At 47.4% G+C, this 26,148-nt stretch overlaps 1 protein-coding gene across 2 annotated transcripts in view; it reads right to left on the bottom strand.

Moving 5' to 3' along the window:
• ECEL1 (endothelin converting enzyme like 1) overlaps positions 1 to 25,205 on the bottom strand; it is a 64,947-nt gene extending 39,742 nt beyond the window's left edge. For both annotated transcript variants that reach the window (XM_061634526.1, XM_061634527.1), the window contains exon 1: positions 24,441 to 25,205. In XM_061634526.1, the coding sequence (XP_061490510.1) occupies positions 24,441 to 25,205 (765 nt within the window). The remainder of the gene's footprint in view (positions 1 to 24,440) is intronic.
• Between the last annotated feature and the right edge of the window lie 943 nt (positions 25,206 to 26,148).

The raw sequence follows: 26,148 nt of genomic DNA, 5'->3' as shown, positions 1-26,148 counted from the left end.
AAGGGCTGGGTGAGGCTGCAGTTGCCATCTCTGTTTCCCCAGAATGGGACTGGGCCTAGACATATTCTGGGAAAACAAAGATGGTGGCAGCCGCAGCCTCGACCATCACTTCTTTGCATAGTGCCCAGCTAAGTGCCACCCATCCACCATCTGACTAAAGATGCTTTTTTAAAGAAAAGAGCGATGCTGATCTGTCCACTGTGGCCTCGTATGCTTGCCAGGGAGAGCCATGGCAGGCCACTTGCCCAGAGCCCTCTTAAGTTGGTTGTTGTGTAAATCTGTATATTCATTAAGCAGAGAACAACAGCGGTCTGAGATGCGTGTGTGCCAGTGTGTGCCTTTCCCTAAGAAAAGGCTTTTACCCTGCGTTGAGATCACTGAGTCTTAAGACTTCGTAAAATCAGAAAAGCTACTTTATAGAAATACATAGCAGATAGGAAAGGCATGCCTAGTTCTAACTAAGTTGGAGGTGCAACGCCCAGGCGTGGGAGTTGCCCTCATGGCTCAGGAGGGAGAGAGCAGAGACAAAGGTGTCTCCTCTCTTTCGGACAGTGGAGAAGAGAAGAGAGGAAAGGGTGGAAGGAGGAGGGGCAGATAAGCTTCCCTAAGACATAGTCTAACCATGGAAGAAATTCAGTCAGAGCATCACAGCTAAAGGTAGTCAAGCCTATCCATCTGGAGGACCCGAACTCTATCTCCCTTCTGGAACATAAACAAAAGAACAAAACAGAAGTTGCCCTTGCCCCACTTCCAACAAAATTGGGGCCCTGCCGGCACTATATATTGAACGCACTATTATTCCACTTTCAACAGTCATGGCTTCCCCGAAAGAATCCTGGGAACTGTAGTTTGTGAAGGCTGCTGAAAATTCTTAGGAGGCCCCAGTTCTCCCTCACAGAGGTACCATTCCCAGAGTTTCTGGGAAGAGGGATCAATTGTTAAACCACTATTAAAATTGGGCCTTCAAAAGGAAGCATCACCGGACATCACTACAACATCAGGTGATTGACAGGTGGGTGGGGCCACACACTTGTCAACTTTGGCCCAGTTGAGGAGATGAAGATCTAGTTCCCCACCTGTGACTTATGGCAAATGGTTGCCACCCTAGGGGGGAGGGGGGAGTGTCACATTTGGAAGGTTGAGAAAGTGTCATGGAAATGGCTGCCGGGGGAGTCAGGGATGTGTGACATATCACAAAATGGATTCTGTAGGGGCACGGCATTACACAAAATGGCTGCCGTGGGGTTGTGGCATCATCTAGAAGAGCAGAAAAAGAGATATGCCCCCCCATCAGTCACCTTGCCAATGGCCACCCTATCAGGTACCACCACACTCACTCAGCGAGCAGCTGATTGTAACTTCTGTCCAGAATGGAAGGGATGGAGGGTATCCAATCCTCGCTTCCAATGAAATGTAGGCATATTTAAGGGGTTATGTTCAATGTAGTAGAGGCTGAACCAGTGCAAACAGGAACTGAGCTGGTCTCTTGCACACTGTGGGTTTTTGAGAGGATATTTATTGAGCCCCTTTTGCAGGTGCCATAGGAGGTACTGGCGGGCACCACATTGGTGACCTTTACATGGTTTATGCGGGCAAACCTTTTACTACTTCCTGGTACAATCCCCTATTTTCTTATTCAGTGTGACCCACAGAGTTATGACAGACATCACTCCTCTGTCAGGCTGGGTGCATTACCCAGTGAGAAGTCTCGGGCATCCGCTTTGTGCCGTTCCCAGCTTTAGCATACGGTTGTCACAACCCTGACGTTGCCTGTGTGTAATGGATGGTTTGAGTCACGGGCCTATTGTAAAATGCTGAATTCACAGTGCAAGGTCAAAGCCACAAGCACAGCTGACATCACTGTGTAGGAAATGAGCCTGCAAGCGCCGTACAAAGGGATGGGACTTGGATCCCGTTCAAAATGTAAAAAGTTATGGCGAAGAGAAAGCCAATATTATTCTGTGAATCCTTGATTAAGCTGGGAATACCGCAGAGACACCCGAAGAGGCACCCAGTCTGGAGAGGACAAAAGGGAGCATAGGTGAAGCAGGAAGAAGAGCATTATGAGCATCCCTGCAAAGCAAAGATGGCAAAATAGGCACAGATGTCTGCCGGGGGCTGTCAGGGGAGATGCCCCATTGTTTGGCTTGAAATGAGAAATTAGATCATCTGCGCATGGAGTGGGGTCCACACGCAGGACTCTTTGAATTATCGCTATTTGAAATGATCTGTGCTCACAGTGCTTTAAGGAATCGATCTTAATTGTGAAGAGAGGGAAGAGAAAAGCCACAGCAAAAATGTACATGGCATACTTGAAATATATTCTTTTCAAACTAACAACAGCATTTATGTGCTATCACATGCAGAACCATGCGTGCGCACGTGTGCACGCACTAGGGATGGAAAGATCAGTCAAGTCCAGTTCTCTCAGTGTCTCATTTTCCCAATCTTAAATTCAGTTCTCCATATTTCTCCAGCAATTTGTGATTTTTTAAAAAAATCCTCGCAAAACTTCTCCAGCATTTTAGTGAAAATTTCTCCTAATAAAAACATTTTTGTATGGAGTTTTGACTAACGTACACATTTTCGCAAGCCATTTCTCATCATGTACTAAATTCTTTGCACGTTATATATTCATAAATCCATACATATGCATTTTTGTAAACATTGTTCAGATGGGCAAATTGCATTGCAAAATTCATAAAGTGTGAGTTTTGAAGGATGGCTGTGTTTTGGTTCTGATATTATTTTAGAAGGTGTGAATTTGATAAATTTGGCTTGAAATGCGAACCGAATCAAAATTCTCGCCCATCCCTCGCATGCACACACAATTATATTATGGCAGAGACGGCCTTTTCTGTTGTTTGTGGCTTAGCTAACAACCAAAGTCCCTTCCATACTTTCAAACAGCCTTCACCAACCTGTTGCCCTCCAGATATTTTGGACAATGGCTCCCAGCAGCCCCAGCTAGCTTAGAAGACGTGTGCTCAAGCTGAATGGCTTTTGATGGCCAGTGGCTACTAGCTACGTCGATTTATGACACATACCGCTCCCTAGGTTGGGAGCTAGAGAAAAACAGTTAGCCTGCTGGAATGACACCAGCAAAGGAGACAGAAATCTTCAAGGTTTTTTTGCAGCTGGCTAAGGAGTTCAAAGGATATGGTGTTTGCTTTGAGGGGAACTGATGCATTTTAAAAACATGAAATGCCTACCTGGGTGCTTTCTGTGCAGGGACACCCCTTGCAGGACAGACGAAAGGAAGTATGACTTCTTCACCTAGCGCATCGTTAAACTATGGAGTTTGCTCCTGAAAGAGGCAGTGATGGCCACCAACTTGGATGGCTTTAAAAGGGGATTAGGGAAAGTTGTGGAAGAAACGGCTATCAATAGCAATGATGCCCACATCCTACCGCCAGGATTGAAATGGAAATGGACGGCCTTCAAGTTGATCCTATCTTATGGCGACCTTACGAATAGGGATTTCCTGGTAAGTGGTATTCAGAGGAGGTTTACCATTGCCTCCCCCTGCGGCTAGTCCTCCCCAGCTGGCTAGGGCCTGCTCAGCTTGCCACAGCTGCACAAGCCAGCCCCTTCCTTGTCTGCAACTGCCAGCTGGGGGGCAACTGGGCTCCTTGGGACTATGCCGCTTGCCCACGGCTGCACAGGTGGCAGGACACGCAACCCCTGAGCCACTCCCTGTGGGGGTGATCTTTAGCTGGCCCTTGACGCCCAGGAGACACGAGCGGGGATTTGAGCTCACAGACTCTGGACTCCCAGCCAGGCTCTCCTCCCCCCACTAAAACTCTGAAATGAGTTTCTGGGGAATATGGGTGGGGAAAGAGCAGGGCCACAGCTCAGTGGTTAGAGCATCTCCTTTGCATGCAGGAAGTCCCAGGTTCAATCCCCAGTGGCATCTCCAGGTAGGGCTGGGAGAACTCCTGCCTAAAACTCTGGACAGCCGCTGCCAGCCAGTGTAGACAATACTGAGCTAAATGGACCAATAGTCTGACTCAGTATATGGCAGCTTTCTAGGTTCCTAAGGGTTATTGCACTCATGCCCTGCTTGTTGGCCCTTCCCGGAGGCATCTGACTGGCCACTGAGAGAAACAGATTTCAGACTAGAGATCTGTCTAGTCTAGATGGACTAGATGGGTCTCTTGTTCAAGTCCCCAGGCTAAGGCCTAGCGAATAGAATGAGCTGTGCAGTATGGGCGTTTAGACAGGGATGATGGAGATAAGGACAGGTTAAACAGAATTAAGAGCGAGATGGAACCCAATGAATAGCAGCTGGGTGGCTGTGGCGGGCAGATTATGAAGTGCCCTGCGGAAGGACAGAGGAGGGCTGTGATATCTTCTCAATCGTCCCAGAGTGCAGGACACGGAATAATGGGCTCAAGTTGCAGGAAGCCAGATTTCGACTGGACATCAGGAAAAACTTCCTAACTGTTCATACGACAATGGAACCAATTACCTAGAGAGATAGTGGGCTCACCGACACTGGAGGCATTCAAGAGGCAGCTGGACAGCCATCTGTCGGGAATGCTTTGATTTGGATTCCTGCATTGAGCAGGGGGTTGGACTTGATGGCCTTATAGGCACCTTCCAACTCTACTATTCTATGTTTCTATGATTCTAGGATGGCCTGTTTGGTCCATGGGCTTGATGCTCCCTGAATCTTGAAAGCCTCTCACAGCATTATAATTGCCTTAGTGTGTTCTTGTATCTGGTCTGCAAGAATCAGGATACAGTAGGGCCCCGCTTTTTGGCAGCCCGCTTTTCGGCGTTCTGCTAATATGGCAGTTTTCAATTAGAGTAAGGCCCCACTCATACGGTGCTTGTTCCACTTTTACGGTGTTTTTCGGGCGTCTGGCACAATTTTATTGACGGAGTTCCGCTTTTTGGTGGGTTTTGCTTTTCAGTGGGGGTCTGGAATGTAACCCGCCGCATGAATGGGGCCCTACTGTATATTTGGTTGCTGAAACAGTTGGAGGGGGATCATTTACCCTCTTCTTCCATGCTAACAGATTTTAAAAAATGGAGTCTCAGATAATAATTAGCATTTATACAGGACTCCAGAACAGCCTTCTCTAACCTGCTGCCCTCCAGCTGTCTTGCAGCTCCCATCAGCTTCAGGCAGCATAGCCTTGCATACATCAATAGGCTTTGCATACACCATCTTGCGGTAATCCTTATCCTACCCCTGTGAGGTAGGTAAGCATTATAGTGCAGATTGAAGGGAAGGAGGGAGGAAAAGGGTTGGGACTGAGAGGCTAGTCTAAGGGACCTGGTGAGTCCATGCCAGAGGCAAAATTCAAACCAGGGACCTCTTGAGTCACAGCTCAGTCCCTTAACCATTACACACACAGAGAGAAAGAGCTTCTGCCAGAGTATAACAGTCAGTCATATTTCCAAGGTTAAGCAAATGAACACGACACACAGAGAAAGTAACCAGTGAAACATAGTGAAGAAGTGTGTTCATCCGTTATTGTCTATAACAAAGCATTCTCCTTGCTCCTGTTCTATGAATTGGAGTCAATTAATCTTGACATAAGGCTATTATACATTTTCAACCAAAACTGAGACCGTCATTCAATGGCCATAATGACAGATCTAGCTTGCTGTCACCACACAGGCACTTGGATCCAGACAGCCGGGAGGCTCACTCAGAGTCATCAGAGGAGAGCTTTGGAAAAAATAGACTGGCAGAGACAGTGTGTGTCTGTTGGGCTGTCGGAGTGTAGAACCCTGTAAGCAGTGGTGGCTGGTGGCCCCCATGTCAGTGGGGCAGTGTCATCCACTCCAGGTTTTCATCAGAGCTTTTAAGGAGCTGTCCAAGGTTTTTAAACCCAAGTTCCAGCACCTTCAATGGTTTCTTGAAAGTTCAGACTAAAACCCAGAGAGGATTACACTGCCCGGCTGACATGGGAGCCACTAGCTGCTGCTGCCTGTAGGCAATTTGCAACAGAGACACAAACAAAGACTACAATTTGTCCTTAATTATTTAAAACAAGAGAGAAGCTGGAGTCTGCTCCAAACTCTTGCAAAACCATGCCCCCTTTACCTGGACTTACTTTTGACTTTTAAAAAACTTCTCCAGCTCCTGTGCCGTTAATCAGCAGCTTGACATACAGAAGCTAGAAATGTAAAGATCCCCTACCATGCATCTCCGTGCTAAGGAACTCTTTCCTAGCTAAATATCTGTGGGCCGTGCTGCTGTTAAAGGCACAGGAGCAGGGCCAGTAATGAAGTTGGCAAGCCTGTCCTCGGATTGGTCATGTTGATACAGATGTATCCTGGGTGGATGATTCCAAAGCTCACTTGCAAGGTCTGAATTGTTTCCATGCTGAAGGGATGAATCAGTCAGCAGCTGAAGTGAGCTTAAAGAGAATCAGCAAGGCTTGGCACCTTCCTTGTCTCTGATCTGGGGTTTTTGTCTTCTGTCCAATGTGAGATAAGTTTGCTTGTACTCAATATTAATAGTGCTGCAAGGCTGCCATCTCTGGCGAGTTGTTTTTCAGTTCACCAGAGGCACCTGCTGATCTGTGTATGACAAGATAGCTGGCTAATGGAGTGGAGCCTCCATGTCCAGGGGCAGTATATCTCCAAATAACCCTTGCTGACACACAAGCTGCAAGTAAGGGATGTTGCCATCATGCCTTGCAATTAAGGGTTAGTGAATCTGTCTATTTCAGTTTCTCTCGGTTTCTCATTTTTCCAGTCTTTTTTCAATCTCTGCACTTCCATGTTAGGTTGCAATAATAATAAAAAAGTCCTCAAGAATATTCAGTGGCATTTCAGTGTGAATGTATTCTAATATACACATGTTTGCATGCAATTTTGCCTAACGTATACATTTTGGCAAAGCAATTTACCCTAAAATAATGCATATTTGTATGCTATTTTCACTAATAGAGGATATGTATACACACCTTACCCTAGTGTATACATTTTTATACACATTTTGTACACATTTGCTGGAGAACTGCATTGCAAAATTCAGACAGAAATTCAGAAGTATTCGTTCCCCTCTATTCAGCACTGGTTAGGCCTCATCTTGAATACTGTGTCCAGTTCTGGTCTCCGCACTTTAAGAAGGATGCAGACAAACTGGAACAGGTTCAGAGGAGGGCAACAAGGGTGATCAGGGGACTGGAAACCAAGCCATATGAGGAGAGACTGAAAGAACTGGGCATGTTTAGCCTGGAGAAGAGAAGACTGAGGGAAGATATGATAGCACTCTTCAAGTACATGAAAGGTTGTCAAACAAGGGAGGGCCAGAAACTCTTCTCGATCATCCCAGAGTGCAGGGCATGGAATAATGGGCTCAAGTTGCAGGAAGCCAGATTTCGACTGGACATCAGGAAAAACTCCTAACTGTTAGAGCCATATGACAATGGAACCAATTACCTAGAGAGGTAGTGGGCTCTCCAATACTGGAGGCCTTCAAGAGGCAGCTGGACAGCCACCTGTCGGGAATGCTTTGATTTGGATTCCTGCATTGAGCAGGCGGTTGGACTTGATGGCCTTATAGGCCCTTTCCAACTCTACTATTCTATGATTCTATGACAAGTGTGAATTTTGAATGATGGCCGTGCTAGCTGGGGCTGTTGGGAGTTGCAGCCCAAAACATCTGGAGGGCACCAGGTTGGCAAAGGCTGTTCTAACCATTATGTTTTGTAAGCCCTGTTTCAAGCTAAATACATTCTGCAGCATATGAGCTGGTTGGGAGCAAGAGCAGGAGGGATGGATGGACCTTTATTTTGATCCAGCAGCCAGCCAAGAGAGGACGGTTGGCATACACAAGTCTGGATCATGCTTGCTAGGGGTGCCCCCAACACTGACTTGACCCCACAGAACAGGACCAGGCAACTCTTAATATCCCTTAACAGATGAATTTAGAGGGTGGCAAGAATTTGCCCACTTAAACACATGCATTCACACAGAGTCGCACCTGAGTGGTGCTATTCCAGAGGTTTTTATCGTAAGTGCTGAGATTTAAGGAACCTTTAAAAAATCCTGAGATAGCTAATAAATCCAAGAGAAATCCAGCTCTCACGTAAAACCAATTTCAGTCGCTCTTGGTTGGGTGGCACAGAGCAGTATAACATGTTGACACGTGTGCAAGGGACACAGAGTGGAAGGCAAAGAACAACCCCACTGGCTGGCTCCATAAATCTTGGGATTGATGGCCATTCGGGGCATGCAAGCCCTCTACTTCTTCACCTGCCCATGGATGCACGCATCCAACCTTAAACCCAACAGGCACGTATCTGTCACAGGGCACAGCCGCTCCCCTTTGGAACACACACATCGCCCCATTACATACTCAGTCAACGTCCCTGCCTGAGCCAGTGGGCAGGATCTGGTGCATCCCTTCTACATGCTCGTCCTCTTCCCACCTGGCAAGAGCTAGAGCGCTGCAGTGCAAGGATGGAGAATGTGGTGCCCTCCATATGTTGCTGAATTCGAACTCCCGTCAGCCATAGCCAGTATGGCCAATGGTCAGGGACAGTGGAGGTTGGAGTCCAGCAACATCTGTAAGGCACCAGGTCGGCCATCCCTGCTCAGAGGAGAGGACCCCAACAATGGCTTCACATCACAAGGAAGGGGATTTGCACTAAACATTAGGAAGATCTCAGCGTATGAGTTATCTGACAATAGTACAGGCAGCCTTGGAAGGAGTGGACTCTTCCTTTTAAGATGTTTTGAAGCTGAAGCTGGATGGCCACCTATCAGGGATGTCGTGGCAGTGGATTTCCAACATTGACGGGGGTGGACTAGTTGACCATTGAGGTCCCCTCCAACTCTGTGTTGGTGTCTAATAACATCTGGAATGCCACAGGTCCCCCATCCCTATTCTAGTAGATGGAATGCTGGACTGGGGAAAGGCTAAGGCTATGTTTGCATACGGTACATTTAAAGGGCATTTCCCCCTGCCCCAAAAGAATCCAGGAACTGTAGTTTACCCCTTAGAGCTACAGGTCCCAGTTCCCATAACAAACTACCGAGCCTAGGATTCTTGGGTGTGTGTGCTTTAAATGTATGGTGTGTACACAGAATCAAATTCCCACTCAAATCGTCAGGCTGTCTGGGAGACTCTGAGCTACTCACCATCTCTCACATCTAGCCTACCTCATAGGGTTGCTGTGAGGCACAATCTACATGTGCATTGTCCGGGGCTGCTTGCAGGATGCGTGGAATACAAATATGTGATAGACTAGATAGACTTTGCAGTGCACATTTGCAAACACCCCATCCCACATGCATACACATCTTGCTGCCCGCACAAAGAGCATCAAGATTCGTCTGTTTTAAATGCTGAACAAATAGCCAACACAATCTTACCTCCCCACAACAAATGAGGATGAATGCTCAATAAACCAGTTGTCTGAAAGCAACCATCCTCTTGAAAGTCTGGTTTCTGAGCTTTCACGTGCTTTATACTCATCTAATAGGGCTTTCCCCCCCTCTTGCCTTGAGCCACAGAGCCTGGAAATGCCTAAATGATTCTTTAATAAAAAAGGAAAGGAGTCATTTGCTCCTGTCTTTCCCAGCAACAGTTGTTCACTCCCACATTAACTTCAGCTGAGAAATGAAATTGTTTTAGGGCTGCCAGGCTCAGGGCCTGAGACTGATCCTGTATCTTTAGGAGAAGAGAAAGTCAGCCAAGTGCAGGTGTTCTTGCAACACTGTAATGGGAAAAACCACAAGGTGGAATTCTCCCTTCCCCCTGCACAACTTTAAAAGATACAGAAGACCTCTTGGTTGCCAGGCCCAGCCTCCAAGTTGTGCAGGGGGAAGGGAGAATTCCACCTTGTGGTTTTTCCCATTACAGGGTTGCAAGAAAACCTGCACTTGGCTGACTTCTCTTCTTCTAAAGATACAGGAACAGTCTCAGGCCCTGAACCTGGCAACCCTAGATTGTTTGCATTGCTACTTCATTGGGGATCAGCTTAATGTCATGGAGGATAAGGTTATCAGTGGCTACTGGCCATGATGGCTATGCTCTGCCTCCATAGACGGAGGCAGGATGCTTCCAAATACCAGTTGCTAGAAACCGAAATCGCCCTTGCACTCAGGTCCTGCTTGCAGGCTTCCCATATGGCATCTCTTTGGCCACTGTGAGACCAGGATGCTGGACTAGATGGGCCACTGGCCTGACCCAGCAGGCTCTGCTTATGTCCTTATGTTGCTTTGCTCCCATGTGATGCAAAACATCTCTGGAGGGCCCAAGGTTGGGGAAGACTGCTTTACCTTTAACTGATTAACCAGAAAAGGCGCTCATAGGAGCAGAGAAAGAGCCTGCCGGTTCAGGCTAAAGGCCCATCTAGATCACCATCCTGTTCTCACAACCACAGCTTGGAAAAGTTACTTTTTTGAACTACAGCTCCCATCAGCCTAATCCAGTGGCCATGTTGCCTAGGGCTGATGGGAGTTGTAGTTCAAAAAAGTAACTTTTCCAAGCTCTGCAATGGACAACCAGATGTCCCAATGGGGAGCTCAAAAGCAGGACCTAAGCACAACAGCGCTCTCCTCACCTGCAATCCCCAGCGACTGGGATTCAGAGGCACTCTCCCTCCAGCAGTGGAGGGAGAACATTAATAGGGTGCCATCTTAGAAGATGCCTCCCCCGTTCACTCTCGCACAGCAGGGAAGCCCTCTCCCAGCACAAGGGCGTCAGTTGAGACCAGTAATGGAGTGGCAAATTCAGAAGTGCAGGGTCCCTTCATGGTAGCTTCCTCATGGCTCTGTCCCTTCTCAACCCTGCCCAATTTCCTTTCCTCTCCATGTTGTCCCTGAGTCCACTTTCCACTACAACAGACATCTCTAGGAGCCAAACAGCATGAAAGGGAAGGCAGTGTGTTAGCTACTGAGAAGAGTCTTCTAAGGGGCTGACTCACCTCCTTTCACTCCGATTGGCTCCATTCAGCACAAAAGGACAAGAACATGTCTTAGTAGTTAACATGCTTCCCTTTCATGATGATTGGTCCATATACAGGTACTTGGCTGGGACTTTACTCCCCCAAAAGTAAGGGGTCTACGACCCCCGTGACTCTGGATGACTGCACCCCTGGTTGAGACATATATGTGCACCTCTTAGAATCGACAGTTTGGTCTATGACCGTAAATAAAAATCAATCAACCAGTCATTTAGAATCAAAGAAAGAATTTGCTTCTAAAACTGCAAATGTAAATGTCTAATCAATTAAAACTCATTGATAAAAGATTTTGTTAATCAGGTGACAACCTCAGTTGTAATGCTCTCATGTGCCAGAAACCATTTTTGTGAGAAAAACTGGCATTTGGAAGCGTGGTGCTTAATAATTCCCTCCCCTGTGATATCTTCCTGCAAAGTTCCCTTCCCGGACAGTTTTAATTCCCCGCTCCGTCCCCCAGCTAGAGTGGCCAGGTGTCCTACTTTACTGAGTGCAATCCTTTGTTTGAAGGGGGATGTCTTGTCCAAGTCCAGTTTAGATAAGAACCCTAAGATGGGAAAGTGGGTGTGTATGCGTGCGCATGTGCTTGAAGTAGCTGCCTCTTCACAGTTGCCACCATCTGGACAGAGGACTGAGCAGACGCATGAGGATTTACCTGTTCACAGCCTTCCCTGCCATGGTGAAATGCATTTCTATTTAAATTACAGTATCATTTCTAAAATCTGCCTCTATACACATAAACTAGCACGAGAGGCTTTGTGCAAATAGATGCCCTCTTTTTTTTGTAATATGCAAATGGCTCCCCGTACCCTTCCTGAATCCCAAAACCAGAGATGAGTCCAGCCTTTGGTGAGATTTGTGGGGGTGGCTGGGAGGGAATCAGCTCGCTCACTGATCCTCCTCTATAAGTGCCCCCCCCCCGGTGTCCCTGATATATGTACTCTCTGCTATTTTGGCACATTTATGTATTTAGAAAGATTTAGAGTCTGCTTAATTATAACATTCTCTAAGTGGTGTACACAATAAAATGATCAATAAAATACAGATAAAATCCACAAAACTGCTAAAAAAACCCACAAAGATACATAAGATAATTATCAATAAAACACAGATAAAACCAGTAAAACTTTTAAAACAAGCATAGGTAACTAAAGTTGGCTTTAAAAAAAAAAAAAGTTTTAAGCAGGAATCTAAAGCAATATAGTGCGGGCCCCTGCCTAATGTCAATAGTCAGAAGGTTCCAAAGTGCCACACTAAAGGAATGACTCCTTGAAAATGCAGAAGAGACATTATGTAGCACTTGTAAAAGTGCAAGTTCTGCAGATCGCAGCATTCAAGTAGACACATTTGAGGCAAGGCAATACCTTAAGTAAACTGGACCCTTGTCAGTAAGGGATTCATACACCAGTAGTAACACCTTGGACTTGGCCTGGTAACAAATCGTCAGCTGGTGCAGATTTTTGAGCATAAGTGCAAAATGCTGACAGGATCCTACTCCTGTTAGCAATTGTGCTGCAACCTTTGGCACTCACTGCAGTGTCCAGAGTAATCTCAAGGGAAGCCCCACTCGTATCCTGACCTGCTGTGATCAAGCTGCTCAGGATCAGAAACTATCGCAGCTGCCTTACCAGCCAAAGCTGGCGAAAAGTGTTCTGAGCCGCTGAGGCCACCTGGGCCTCCAGTGACAAAGCTGGATCCAGAAGCACCCCCAAGCTGCACACCTGCTCCTTCCAATGTGGGGTCTGGACCCTGCTTTTCTTGAGATGTCTACTCTGACCCAGGCCCGTAGCTAGGGACAGCCTGCCCATACCTAAATTTCCCCCCTCCACAATTATTTTCAAATAAATTTATTACAGAAAAAAAATCTCCCCCCCTTACTTTGTTTTTGTTCCTTCCAGTGGTGTCATGGCAAATTCAGAAGTGCAGGGTCCCTTCATGATGGTCCCGGCCGTGCCCCCTTCTAAGATGATAGAATAACCTGGCCAGGCTCAAAGACTGCTTTCTGCTTCTCTGTCACTGTGACCATTTGTCCTTTCTCACTGTTGGCAACATGGCTGGAATTACTGGATCCAGTGTCTACACGTTGCTCTCCTGCTGCTACCAAACTCCTTGATGATGTAGACGGGATGCTATCATCAGGATTCCCTGCTTCTTCTTCTGCAGTTACAGAATTCTCCCTCTCCGCAACTTGTCTTGGTTTTTTGAAGTAAGAACTAATAAAGGCCTGCCTGCAATCGACAGTCACTGGAACTCTTCTCAGTGGCCAACACACTCCCCTCTCATGCTGCCTTGTGGGACGCTGCAGATATAGGACCCCTGCTGGGACCTGGCTCCCAAATAAGGAAGGGGTCTAAGACCCTCCTGCAGGACCCTGGGCAACTACACCCCTGGATCTCCCCCCTCCCAAATTTTTAGGCTGGCTATGCGCCAAATGCTTCATGGAAAAGGTCTGTGCATAGAGGGCATTTGAGGGAAAAGACAGAGGTGGCCCCACCTATTACTGCTCCACTACCCCAACACCAAGCCACAGTAAGACACTTATAATCTGGCCCAGGAAAGCACAAGTTCTTCCCTTACACAGCCCCTCTCTATTCTCAACACACACACAGTGCCACACAGTGGCAGTGAATTCTACGACACGGAATTGATTGGTGGAATTCGCTGCATCATGAGATGTGGAGATGGAGCCTCTAGTTTAGTGGCCTTTAAAAAAATTAGACACATTTCTGGTAAAGATGGAGGTTTCCCAAACGCTATGAGTCAAGGCAGCTTAACTGAACCTCCATGTTCAAAGACAGTATACCTCTCAATAACAGGTGCTGGGGAGGAGAAAAGGGAGGGCTGCTGACTTCATGTCCTGCTTGGGGGTCCCCCGTAGGTCCCTGTGCGCTCTCTGCGGGAAGCAGGGTGCTGCACTAGTCTAGACTGCCCATTTATAGGAATATGGGAGGCTGCCTTATATTGACTCAGACCAATTGTCCATCTAGCTCAATACTGTCCACAATGACTGGCAGCAGCTCTCCAGGATTTCAAACAGGGAGTCTTTTCCCAACCCCGCCTGGAGATGCTGGGGAAAGAACATTATCTATTAATTAATTAATAAATTGATTGATTGATTTATATCCCACCATTCCTCCCAGCAGGAGCCCAGGGCAGCATGGGACCTCACACGTACAAAGTAGATGTCCTACCACCGGGCGACGGCCCCTTGCCCAGCAGGGATCTCTGGTGCTGATGTCCCCCTGAACCCACCCAGAGGCACCCCCTCTCTTCCTCCTCTCCTTGTCTTCGCAAATTCACCGCTAGCCTGGAAAATTGCCTGGCACGCTGCTTTTGCTAAACAGTGCAATTACGAGGAGGGAAATTGCCTGGTGAAGTTTCCCCTCCCCATCCAAGTCCCATTAATTTGGGCATAAAAGCAGCGCCTCCACCATGCAAATAAGGGCCCAGCACCGCACACGGCATCCCACCAGCACCTCTGCAGCCCGAGCAGGCAATTAGTGCCGACTGGCAAGCCAGCGGCTCTGCTTCCTCATTTTCCTCGCTAATTCAAGCTCGGGCAAAGAGCTGGGAAGAGCACAAGGCGCCGAGGTTGCAGCTTCCCTGCCTGGGCAGCAAATGTCAAGACACACATACACATGCCAGCAAAAAAATAAAATAAAAATCCCTGCCACTTTCCTGGGGGAGCAAATTGCGGAGGAAATGGAAGAAACCGTGTAGTAAACATGCGTGGTGCTGTGATGCGTTCCACGCCAGCTTTGTACTTGAAAGCAAGCACAGTTCTAGGGGTGGAAGAAAGAGAGAGATTTACAGCCGGCAAGGGGGTCCCTCATTGCCATGCCAATGTTCTTGGCCTTTCCAGGCTATTGATTATATTATTTATTTATTTATTTATTTTATTCAGTTTCTATACCGCCCACAGCCAACGGCTCTCTGGGCGGTGAACAACATGAATATAAAATACAATATGATAAAACCACGTAATAACTACCACACACATAACAGAAATACTCAAAAGCTAAAACATATTACACAATTAATTTAGTATACCAGAGTGTTATAAATATACTAAAATATATTAAAATGTATTAAAATGCCTGTGAAAAGAGGTAAGTTTTAACCTGGCGCCGAAAAGAAAGCAATGTTGGCGCCAGGTGCACCTCATCAGGGAGACTATTCCATAGTTCGGGGGCCACCACTGAGAAGGCCCTACATCTTGTCGTCATCCTCCGAGCCTCTCTATGAGTTGGTACTCGGAGGAGGGCCTTCGATGTTGCACGCAACCTTCATTAGCCGGGCCATGAAGATATTTCTTTTATTTATTTCAATATCTAAACCCTCACTCCCTTCCCCGGGGGAGGCTGTTCCCGGCACTGAAACCCCTTTTTCAGGGAGCGTCTGTTGCAAGAGAAAGTCAACGGCTTAAAAATACCCTTAGCGATTGACACTTGGTCCTGGGATGAAGCCCTGGCCTGCAGCTTTCTAATTGCAACCCGTTCCCCCAGCCCCCCCCCCACTGTAATTTGCTCATCACAGGACTTTTAAAAGCAAATGGGAGCAACACTTAAAATAGGCACAGCTGCCCGATACTGAGCTAGACCTGCAGTCCATCTCACCGAGGGCCCTTCCAGATGCCCTTTTCACTGTGCACTCATGCCCATTTGTGCTCGTGATGTTATCGGGGCAATTATACACAATCCCACTTTCAATACTGTTTGTGCGGGCACATAGACTCCTTTGTTTCCAGTCAGTGCTGAAATCCTGTAACTTTTCATACCACAAATAATCCAGGAAGGCAGGGGTGTGTGTGTGTGTGTGTGTGTGTGTGTGAGAGAGAGAGAGAGAGAGAGAGAGAGAGAGAGAGATTGCCCCCCTTTCCTTGTGGTACAGCACAAGAGTGCCCCTCCAGACAACCATAATGCAGTAACATTGGAGAAAAACATTGCAGAACTAATGAAAATGGAATGATGAGTAGATGGTAAATCCACCAGGAGTGCACTGTTATTGTGTCAGTGTCATGGTACAGACAAAAAACACTAGTCTGGAGGGGCTTCTCATCATTTCTGCAGACTGAATAGCAGCAGGTCTCTGGGATCCTCAACTGGGATCTTCTGTGTCACCAAATTCCTTTTAGCTGTCTGGGCCAGGGATTGGATTGGGGGCCTTTTCCACGTAAAGACCCTGGAATCTTCTCTTTGTAAAGCATACACCTTATGACTTAAACCATGACCCTTCCCCAGTTAGGCAAGCTACGGGGTGTGTGAGAGAGAGGAGGAATGGGATCAGAGGGCTGCCAGCAAGTGAGGTCAGGATAAGGGGGTCAAAATGCAGGACTTCCTTACTGCATGCTTCCATGACCTAGTAGGCCACACACCTGAACAAAGATAAACCTCCATGGGGCAGGTAGTTCTGGGGCAGCTGTCAATCATAACTGTGATACATGAGTGATGGGTGGATTGGAAAAGAGGGCATTGTCTTGGGGAAACGGACCATAATCTATCAAGAGAAAGCCAGAATATGGGTCTGTTCATAAATCCAGGCATGGTCTGAGTCTTTTCTGGCCTGAGGGCCACATTCCTTTCTGAGCATCCTTTCAAGGGCCACATGTTAGTGGTGGGCAGGGCCAGTGACAAAATTGGCCTGAGCAATTCATGTATATTTTACCGTTGTCCAGGAGAGTAGAGTCGACATACGTTCGCACACCCCTCTCTACCTTCTGTCCATCCAAGCAAGAGGCATTGCCCGAGTTGAAGGACACATTCTAGCATGGCACTTTGTTTATTTTTGTTTAACAACATTTATATACCGCTGGAATGTAAAGACCTCTAAGCGGTTTACAAAACAAAGTTCTCAAGGAGGGAGTGAAGCTGGGCTAGCAAGGGAGGTGGCTGGTATGGGGGTGCATGGCCTGAGGATGGTCCTGAAGGCCAGTTAGAGAGGGGCGCATTTGACACCCAGGCCTGAGGTTCCCCACCCACCCATAGATTTTTGGCCGCTTTCTGCAAAAAGGTGAAGAGCTGAAAAGTTGCATATTCAGATTCACAGATGAATGTGTCGGCTAACTCTGTTGAGAGCCAAAGTTACATCTCAACACATCTGAAGAGTAGCCCAATGCCCTTGCTAAGCAGGAAAAAACCCATTCAGGAAGGGGCCTACTACCACTTCTCTGCTCTGGATCACTTCCTAATGGGGAAAGGCCACGGTTTAGTAGCAGAACTCCTGCTTTGGGTATGGAAGATGCAGGTGCAGCTCTTGCAGAGCTTGGAAAAGTTACTTTTTTGAATTACAACTCCGATGGGAGTTGTAGTTCAAAAAAGTAACTTTTCCAAGCCCTGAGCCCTTGACATCTCCAGCAAGGGCTGGGGGGAAAAATACTGTCTGAAACCCTGCACAAACATCCTGCACATATATTGGCTTCTGCTTCTGTTAAGAATGGCTGTGTTGGCACACAATTGTAAACCAAAGCTTGTTTCCATCCACACACAGTGCAGTGTCAGTGTGTTTGAGTGCGTTAGACCATAGTTTATGTTAAAACTATCGTTTAATGCTCTGTGTGTGAATGCAGCCATTGTTAGAAGCAGATTGACTAGAGATGTCTTGAACGCACGTTGTGCATTGATCTCACATCACAGCATGCTCCAGCGCAGCCAGTAGTATAGTGGCAAATTCAGAAGGGCAAGGTCCTTTCATGCTGGGTTGAGAATGAGATCCTTGTTAACGCCTTCTTCCACAACAACAGATATCCCTAGGAGCCAATAAGCATGAAAGGGGAGAGTGCTAGCTGCTGAGAAGAGTCTTCTCAATGGCTGACTCACCTCCTTTCACTCTGATTGGCACCAATCAGCAGGCAAGGACAAGGAAGCATGTTAGAAGACTCTTCTCAGTGACTAACACACTCCCCTTTCGTGCTGATTGGCTCATAGGATGCTGGAGACAAAGGGGCCCTGCTGGGACCCTGCTCCCAAAAAAGTTAAGGGTCTAAGACCCCCCTGAAACCCTGGACGACCACACCCCTAAGCGCAGTGCAATGACCCCATAAATTTCTACTGACACATCCCGTCTTCAAAAAAATGTCTGCAAAAGGTGTGAGAGATGATCAGGAGCTGCAGAAGGGCCCCAGGTAAAAGCCCCCCACAGCTGAAAAACTCTCAGGGAGCAAGCAAGGTGCAGGTACCGTTTTTGCATTGGGGAGCTGTTGCCCCCCTTTTTATTGTGGGTTCATGATGATTTGTGCTCATGATGGTATCAGGGTAGTGAAGAGCAATCTCACTTTCAATACTGTTTACGCCTTCAAACATTTTGTGATGGCCATACTGCTTCGTTTCCAATCAGTGCACGTCGCATAGCTTCCTGCTGAAATCCTTTTGATACCGCAAATATTTCCGTTTATTCCCCCCCCCCCGCTTTTGTTGTGGTACAGCACAAGGGTGCCCCTCCAGACAGCAATAATGCAATAATGCTGGGAAAGCATCGCAGAGCATTTAATAAAAGCAGAATGATGTGCGGATGGTCCAGTATAAATCCACCACTCATCAACTAGTGTTGTGTCAATGACAGTCTGCATCTGTAGTGGAATTGCTTTTAAAGATGTTTTTAAAGATGTTTTTAAGATGTTCTGTTTTTACGATGCTTTTTTAAAATGATGTTTTTAGTGCGTTATTGTCTGTTTGCTGCCCTGGGCTCACTTTGGGAAGAAAGGTGGGATATAAATTTAACAAACAGTAATAAATGTCACAGAATACACCTGCAAAAACCCAGAAAAGACCAGTCTGGAAAGACTCCTTGCCAAAGTCTGCAGGATGGGCTACATGACACAATGGGGAGCTGCTGTGTTGTAAACTCATCACCCAACTGAATGATGGTTTGCACAGATTTGCACGGAGATCCCGTTGTGCCTGGAAAGCCACCCAAAATCAGGTACCTCATTTGCAAGTATATGTTTCTAATTGGCAGTGGAAAGCATCAATCCATTCACTGATTGTGATGTATTAATCACAGGTTTCCTCCCACTTAGACTACTGTAATGCGCTCTACGTGGGGCTACCCTTGAAAACGGTCCGGAAATTACAGCTGGTACAGAATGCGGCGGCACGTTTGAGCAAGAACAGCCATCGCTGTGATCATATTACTCCGGTTTTAATAGACCTACACTGGTTACCAGTTGTTTACCGGGCCCGATTCAAGGTGTTGGTGTTGACCTTTAAAGCCCTATACGGTTTCGGCCCAGTTTATCTGAAGGAGCGCCTCCAGCATCACCAATCATGCCGCCTGACAAGATCAGCCACACAAGACCTTCTCTCGGTCCCACCAGTTAAACTAGCTAGGCTGGTCCGGACCAGAGAGAGGGCATTTTCGATCGTGGCTCCCACCTGCTGGAATTCCCTTCCTTTTGATCTTCGCCATGCCCCCTCCCTGACAAGTTTCCGCCGGACATTGAAGACCTGGCTGTTCAGGCAGGCCTATGGGATTTCTGGGGTGGGTTAGTCTTTTAATTGTTGTTATTAATTGGTGTTTTAGATTAATTTTGATTATGGTCCTAATTGGTTTTTATATGTATTCTATTGTATTATGTACGTCGCCTAGAGTGGTTGTTCATTCGGCCAGATAGGTGACTCAAAAATAAAATTTTATTATTATTGTTATTATTAGGTTTAAAACCTAGTCCTCTGAATTGGAGCGTATACCTTCTGTGGCAGATGGTCTAAGAGCATTTCTTGATGCCTGCTGTGAATGGATTTTTTTTGGGGGGGTAGCACATACTGACTTCCTGAAATACAGCCTCAAAATATTACCAGGGGCACAAGATCCTGTAATATTTATTTGAACCAATTTACAACCCTGGTTTAAAAAACAGGGGAGAGGACTTTTGCCATCTTCCTCCCAGGGAAAGGTTGACCTTCCAGAGACACTTACACCAAGTCACTCAGGGTACAATCCAATGCACACTGACCTGGGAGTAAGTCCTATTTAACCCAATGGAGCTTACTTCTGAGTAGGCATGCATTAGACTGCAGCCTTAGTTCCTTCCTTCTTACAACCATTAAAGAATATGGAATAAATGCTCTCCTCTGGTTTCCAGTTCATAATCACGGACTACTCACTGTATTCTGCACATCAAAGCTTATTGTACACCTTACATCCATTTATATAAGGCAAGGGTGGAGAATTGGATCCAATCCCCACCTTTGCCATTTTAAATGTGGCGTTGGAGGAGAGCTTTGTGCATACCATGGACTGCAAAAAAGACAAATAATTGGGTGTTAGAACAAATTAAACCAGAACTGTCCCTAGAAGCTAAAATGATGAAACTGAGGTTATCATACTTTGGACACATCATGAGAAGACATGATTCACTAGAAAAGACAATAATGCTGGGGAAAACAGAAGGGAGTAGAAAAAGAGGAAGGATTGATTCCATAAAGGAAGCCACAGACCTGAACGTACAAGATCTGAACAGGGTGGTTCATGACAGATGCTTTGGAGGTCACTGATTCATAGGGTTGCCATGAGTTGTAATCAACTTGAAGGCACATAACAACAACAGCAACCCCCCTTTGCAAGCCAAGTTTGACCGGTGGGTGGAGATGCCCACCCTGCTGGCTTCTCATGTCCAAATCATCTGTTGCAAGATGGTGCCGACGCAGAACCCACTCTGTCTTTTGAAAGCTTTCACCTAAAAGACTGAACTGAGAACTGGAGGTAAACACACCCAATCACAGAATCATAGAATAGTGGAGTTTGAAGGGACCAATAAGACCATTGAGTCCAACCCCCTGCTCAATGCAGAAACCAAATTAAAGAATACCTGATAGGGGGCTGTCCTGCTGCCTCTTGAATGCCTCCAGTGTTGGAGAGCCCACCACCTTCCTAGGTCACTGGTTCCGTTATCATACCGCTCTAAAAGTCAGGAAGTTTTTCCTGACATTCAGTAGAAATCTGGCTTCCTGTAACTTGAGCCCATTATTCCATGTCCTGCACTCTGGAATGATCAAGAAGAGATCCCGGCCCTCCTCTATGTGACAACCTTTCGTGTACTTGAAGAGTGCTATCATATCTCCCTTCAGTCTTCTCTTCTCCAGGCTAAACATGCCTTCTTTCAGTCACTCCTCATAAGGCTTTGTTTCCAGTCCCCCGAACATCCTTGTTGCCCTCCTCTGAACCTGTGCCAGTTTGTCTACATCTTTCTTAAAGTGCAGTGTCCAGAACTGGATGCAGTACTCAAGATGAGGCCTAATAAGTGCCAAAGAGAGGGGAGCCAATACTTCCTGTGATTTGGAAACCATACACCCCAGATGCCCCAAATTCTGCTGGATCCCCATGACTTTCTATCGACAAAAGTTATTGTGCAAATAGGAGCCAAAGAGTTGATTGTTTGAATTCATGTGTACATCATGTAGTTCAATGTTTAAAATATCTGGGTGAACAGACATAATATTCTGAGAGCAAGTTGGGCAGTGGCTACATGGTTTCAGTGCAAATGCGCCTTTAGTCCAGAGATGGTAAAATTTGTCCATTTTGGTTTCACTCAGTTTCTTATTTTTCCAATCTTAAGTTCAGTTCTTCACATTTCCACATCACATTGCTTTTTCTCAAAGACTTCACAGAAATTTTTCAGCATGTTAGTGTACATTTCCCCTAATATTCACTTTTTTGTGTGCAGTTTTGCCTAATATAACACGTTTTATTCAAGTAGCTTTCCTAAATAGAATGGATTTTTGCATGTTATATATGCCTTTTTGTCACACTTTCCCCTAATGTATGTACTCTGTCCATATTATTTGGTTGGACAACTGCACCACAAAATCTGGAGAAGTGTGAATTCTGAAGGATGGCTGCATTTCAATCCAAGTATTGTTTCAGGAGATGCAAATTAGGTGGGTTCACATTAAAATGCAAACCAAACCAAATTTCTCTCCCCATCTCTGCAATACACATCCAGGTTATTTTGCCATGGCTGGGCACTCAGTATGCAGCACACACATGCACAAAACCTCACCCCCAAACCTTAACGTTTATTAAGGGGTACATGTTATCTCTTGTATGAATGTGCCTCGCTGATCGATGGAGAACCGATGCAGCCTTGTGTGCTGGTCCAGGTGCCTTTTACTGGTCTGCTCACGCTCTAGATAGGCCCTCTTGGTGGTCCCTACGTGGGATGAAGTACATGGCTTTGGAAGCTGAGAAAGGGCCTTTTCAGTGGTGGCTGCTCATTATGTGGAACTCCGTCCCAGCTGTGGCGCATCTGGCCCTGTCTCATTATAGTTTTACGCTACTGAAGACGCACCTTTTTCAGCAGGCGTTTGGAGGAGGGGAGACTTGATTGCTGCTGCTATTAGTAATTGTTCTTAAGTGATTTGTTATGTGTTTTTAAAGATTGTATCATTTTAAAAAAATCTATTTGCCTGTTGCAAACTACTCTATGGCTTGTGAACTAGGTGGTATATAAACGATCCAAGGAAATAAATAAACAATTGGGTGTGTGAATGCGGGGGGGAATGTGTCTTAGATGCTTCTAGGGATGACTTTTGGTCCATATGCATGATATGCATTGCATTTGGCCTGGGAGGAAGCACAATAATAATAATAATAATAATAATAATAATAATAATAATAATAATAATAATAATAATAATAATAATAATATAAAGAATTTGGGAAGAGAGTGTGATCTAACATCCAATCCATGTGCTTCTTTTAATTTCTTACGTGGTTACATGAGGGGTGTGGACAATCTGGAATCTCTTAACAGCTACAAAGAAAACATTGGTTACCAAATGGCACAACCTTCTGTACCTGAAGAGCAGGAAGCCTGGAAAACTGTTGATATGGCAACACCTGGGTTAAGACAGGTGAGTGTGTGTTTTTTTCCTCCAGAGTTGAACGCAGGAACCGAGGAGCTGCCTTATTTTACTGAATCAGGCCATTGATCCATCTAGCTCAGGACTGACTACACTAACTGGTTGCAGCTTATCTGGATTTCAGGCAAAAGTCTCCCCCAGTCCTTCCTGGAGACCCGGGGGATTGAACCTGGCACCATCTGCACACATAGAAGATGCTCTGCCACTGAGCTGCGGCCATTCTCCTGGGTAGCACAGGATTCTCCTTGTGGCGTATGCTCACTCATAACACTGTCAACTCTGCTAAACCGGCTTAGTAGTTTTCTATATTGTTTCAAAAACCTGTTTGGCTAGGACTGAGCGTGGGACAAAAGAATCTGTATGTGCTGGTGTGCCTTACCAAGGGAAGAGTAGCCTCCTGCAAACCACTTTCAGCTGTCACAGAAACGATTCTCTGTCTTCAGCCTTACTGAATATGTATGACGGAGCGAGGGGTAGGCAAGGCATAATGAAGACTGTGAAAGGGACGCCTTCCTTTTGTTAACTCTGGGAAAATTAGGTGCGATATGGATGTAAGTGCATATAATAATGTTTGAATTATGTGCTTGGTTTTTTTCAAATCATGTGATTTGATGGTTCCGTTGAGAATGTATGACTACAAAACGGTCAGAAAGAATAGTAATGAATCCCAAAAGTATACTTGTGCCAGTGTCTTGCGGCAAAAACAATAAAATGTCCTTTTGGTACACGCACACGCACGCGCAGGGGCCATGAGAGGAACAAGGTGAGACTGAAAGATGAAGCAGCCCATACTAAAACATGCATCACGCAGCATTCACTCAGTTGCAGTTAGGATTCCGCCACTAGGGGTCAACAAATGCCCAGACGCAACTGGATCCAGGCACACCCAGCATGTTGCGTGCTGATGCTGAAGCTGCAGTAGGGGAAGGCCCACAGCTCCAGGATGGAGCACCTGCTTTGCATGCCAAAAGTCAGTGCAGGAAATCCAGTTCTGGCCTCTGCACTTCAAGAAGGATGGAGGCAAATTGGAACAGGTTCAGAGGAGGGCAACAAGGATGATCAGGGGACTGGAAACAAAGCCCTATGAGGAGAGACGGAAAGAACTGGGCATGTTTAGCCTGGAGAAGAGAAGACTGAGGGGAGATACGATAGCACTCTTCAAGTACATGAAAGGTTGTCACACAGAGGAGGGCCGGGATCTCTTCTCGATCGTCCCAGAGTACAGGACACGGAATAATGGGCTCAAGTTGCAGAAGTCAGGTTTCTACTGAATGTCAGGAAAAACTTCCTAACTGTCAGAGCCATACGACAATGGAACCAATGACCTAGCGAGGTAGTGGGCTCTCCGACACTGGAGGCCTTCAAGAGGCAGCTGGACAGCCATCTGTCAGGAATGCTTTGATTTGGATTCCTGCATTGAGCAGGGGTTTGGACTTGATGGCCTTGTAGGCCCCTTCCAACTCTACTGTTCTATGATTCTAAGCTAGAAAGACCAGTGCCCTGACTTCAGTATGAAACAGTTTTGTATGTCCCTACGTGATTACGCTTTGTTGTGCCTTATCCATCGTAGGTTTTGACTGAAGCAAAGAGACACCCCACAGAGAAGGTGCCTCAAATGTTACTCCCGAATGGCGGGCTGACTTACCCGGATGACGTAGCGGGAGGAATTCTTGTCATCCAAGTTGACGGTGAGAGAGAAGAAGACCGCTGTGCTGTAGACCCCTTGGGTCTTGTACAGCAGCTCGTTGAAGTCCCAGCGCCCCTGCCTGCCCGTGGCGGCCATATCCCAACCACCACAGTCCTCAATGACCTCCAGCATTGGCAGGGCACCCTGCCGGTCAATTTCAGCCATGTCCAGGCAGGAATGGAAAAACTCCTTGACCTTGCGCTCGGCCGAGGCCTGGTAGGGCCGCCGGACAGGCCTCACCAAGAGCCCTTGGAGCTTCTCCTCATTCTGCTCCCCGATGGCGGCGATGATGCCGTAGATCAGCTTGTCCTCAGGGATGGCGTGACGCCTCAGCCACCCGCCGCAGGCAAAGGAGTAGAAGTCCTTGCAGGGGTCGATGGTGTGGTCGACGTTGCTGGCAATGAAGCGGGAAGCCTTGACCAGGGCCTTGCGCTCTTGGCAGCCCTTGAGGCAGTAGGCGTCGTATTCCATGGCCAGGTACTTCAGCACCAGGATGCAGCCCAGGATGATGCAGAGCCCCGCTGCGAAGACCAGGCCCGAGAGCAGACAGATCTCGCGCCGGCTCCAGCGTGGCAGGCCACAGCGCGCCTTCTTGGTGCTGCCGGTGGTCCCCAGCTGCAAGTTGAACCCGTTGGGCAGGGTGCCGCCGCTGCTGTATTTGCTGACGTACTTCACCTCCTGGAACTCGTCGTAATGCGCCGTGAGGGAGTAGGTCTTCTCCATGCTGGCGGAGGCTTGCCCACAGAGCTGGGCCAGGAGATCAGCAGGGGTCACTGTGTGGCCATGCCACTGCTGAGGCGTCCGGCAGGAGGCGCTCAAGGCAGGCAACCTGGCAGGTAGCGGCGTCGGGTCGCGATGGGGAGCAGCCTCGCCAAAGACCCCGGGAATCCGAGGGAGGGGGGCATCCTCCACGCCCCCTACGGACAGAAGGAGCCGCTTGACATTCCGTGGGGAGAGGGGCTGCTCCGGAAAGAACAACAGAGAGATGGTATGATTAGCGGGAGGGGGAGAGAGGCGCCGGTGAGAGGCGGCACCGGAGTTCCCAGCCGGCCTCAGGCACGCAACTCCGAAAGAAAGCCCCGTGAGCCGTTCCCGAGCCCAATCACGCCCACCTATCCAAGCCCCAAGCCCGAAACGCTCCCACCCTTGCTGACTGCAAACTCTCCCTTCCGCTGGGCCGAAGAGATGAGCCCGGCTGCTTCTCCTCTCAGACTGCCCCCCCCCCCGCTAGCACCAGCAGCAGCACCCCGACGCCCATTCCGGATCCTATTCCTCCAAATCCAACAACACCCCCACAAGTTTTAGTGGGACGGATTCAAATGAGAAAAGCCATTGCCTGCGACTGTGATACTAGGAGCAGGCGCCCCCCAAGAGAGCAAGGAGGGATTGGGATGGGGCAGAGTACAGATGGGAAAAAAACCCCTACACACGCGCGTCTTACCCCCCCCTCCCTCCCTCCCTCCTCGCCGGAAGATACAGGAGCCTCTTTGGAGGGCTTCCCTTGAAACTAACGAAGATCCTTGCAGTCAAACCGTCGCCTTTCGTTTTAATCAATTCCCCTCCTTTCCAATTATCCGTTTGGGTTTTTAATCCTTAATTGAGTGTGTTTCGCGGTGGCTCCAAGAGGCGGGGTGGGGGAGCTGCGTGTCTCTCCCCCTCCCCGGCT

This window comes from Rhineura floridana, chromosome 7, assembly GCF_030035675.1.
Source record: "Rhineura floridana isolate rRhiFlo1 chromosome 7, rRhiFlo1.hap2, whole genome shotgun sequence".
Lineage (NCBI taxonomy): Eukaryota > Metazoa > Chordata > Lepidosauria > Squamata > Rhineuridae > Rhineura > Rhineura floridana.
This window is presented reverse-complemented; position numbering and strand designations above follow the sequence as displayed.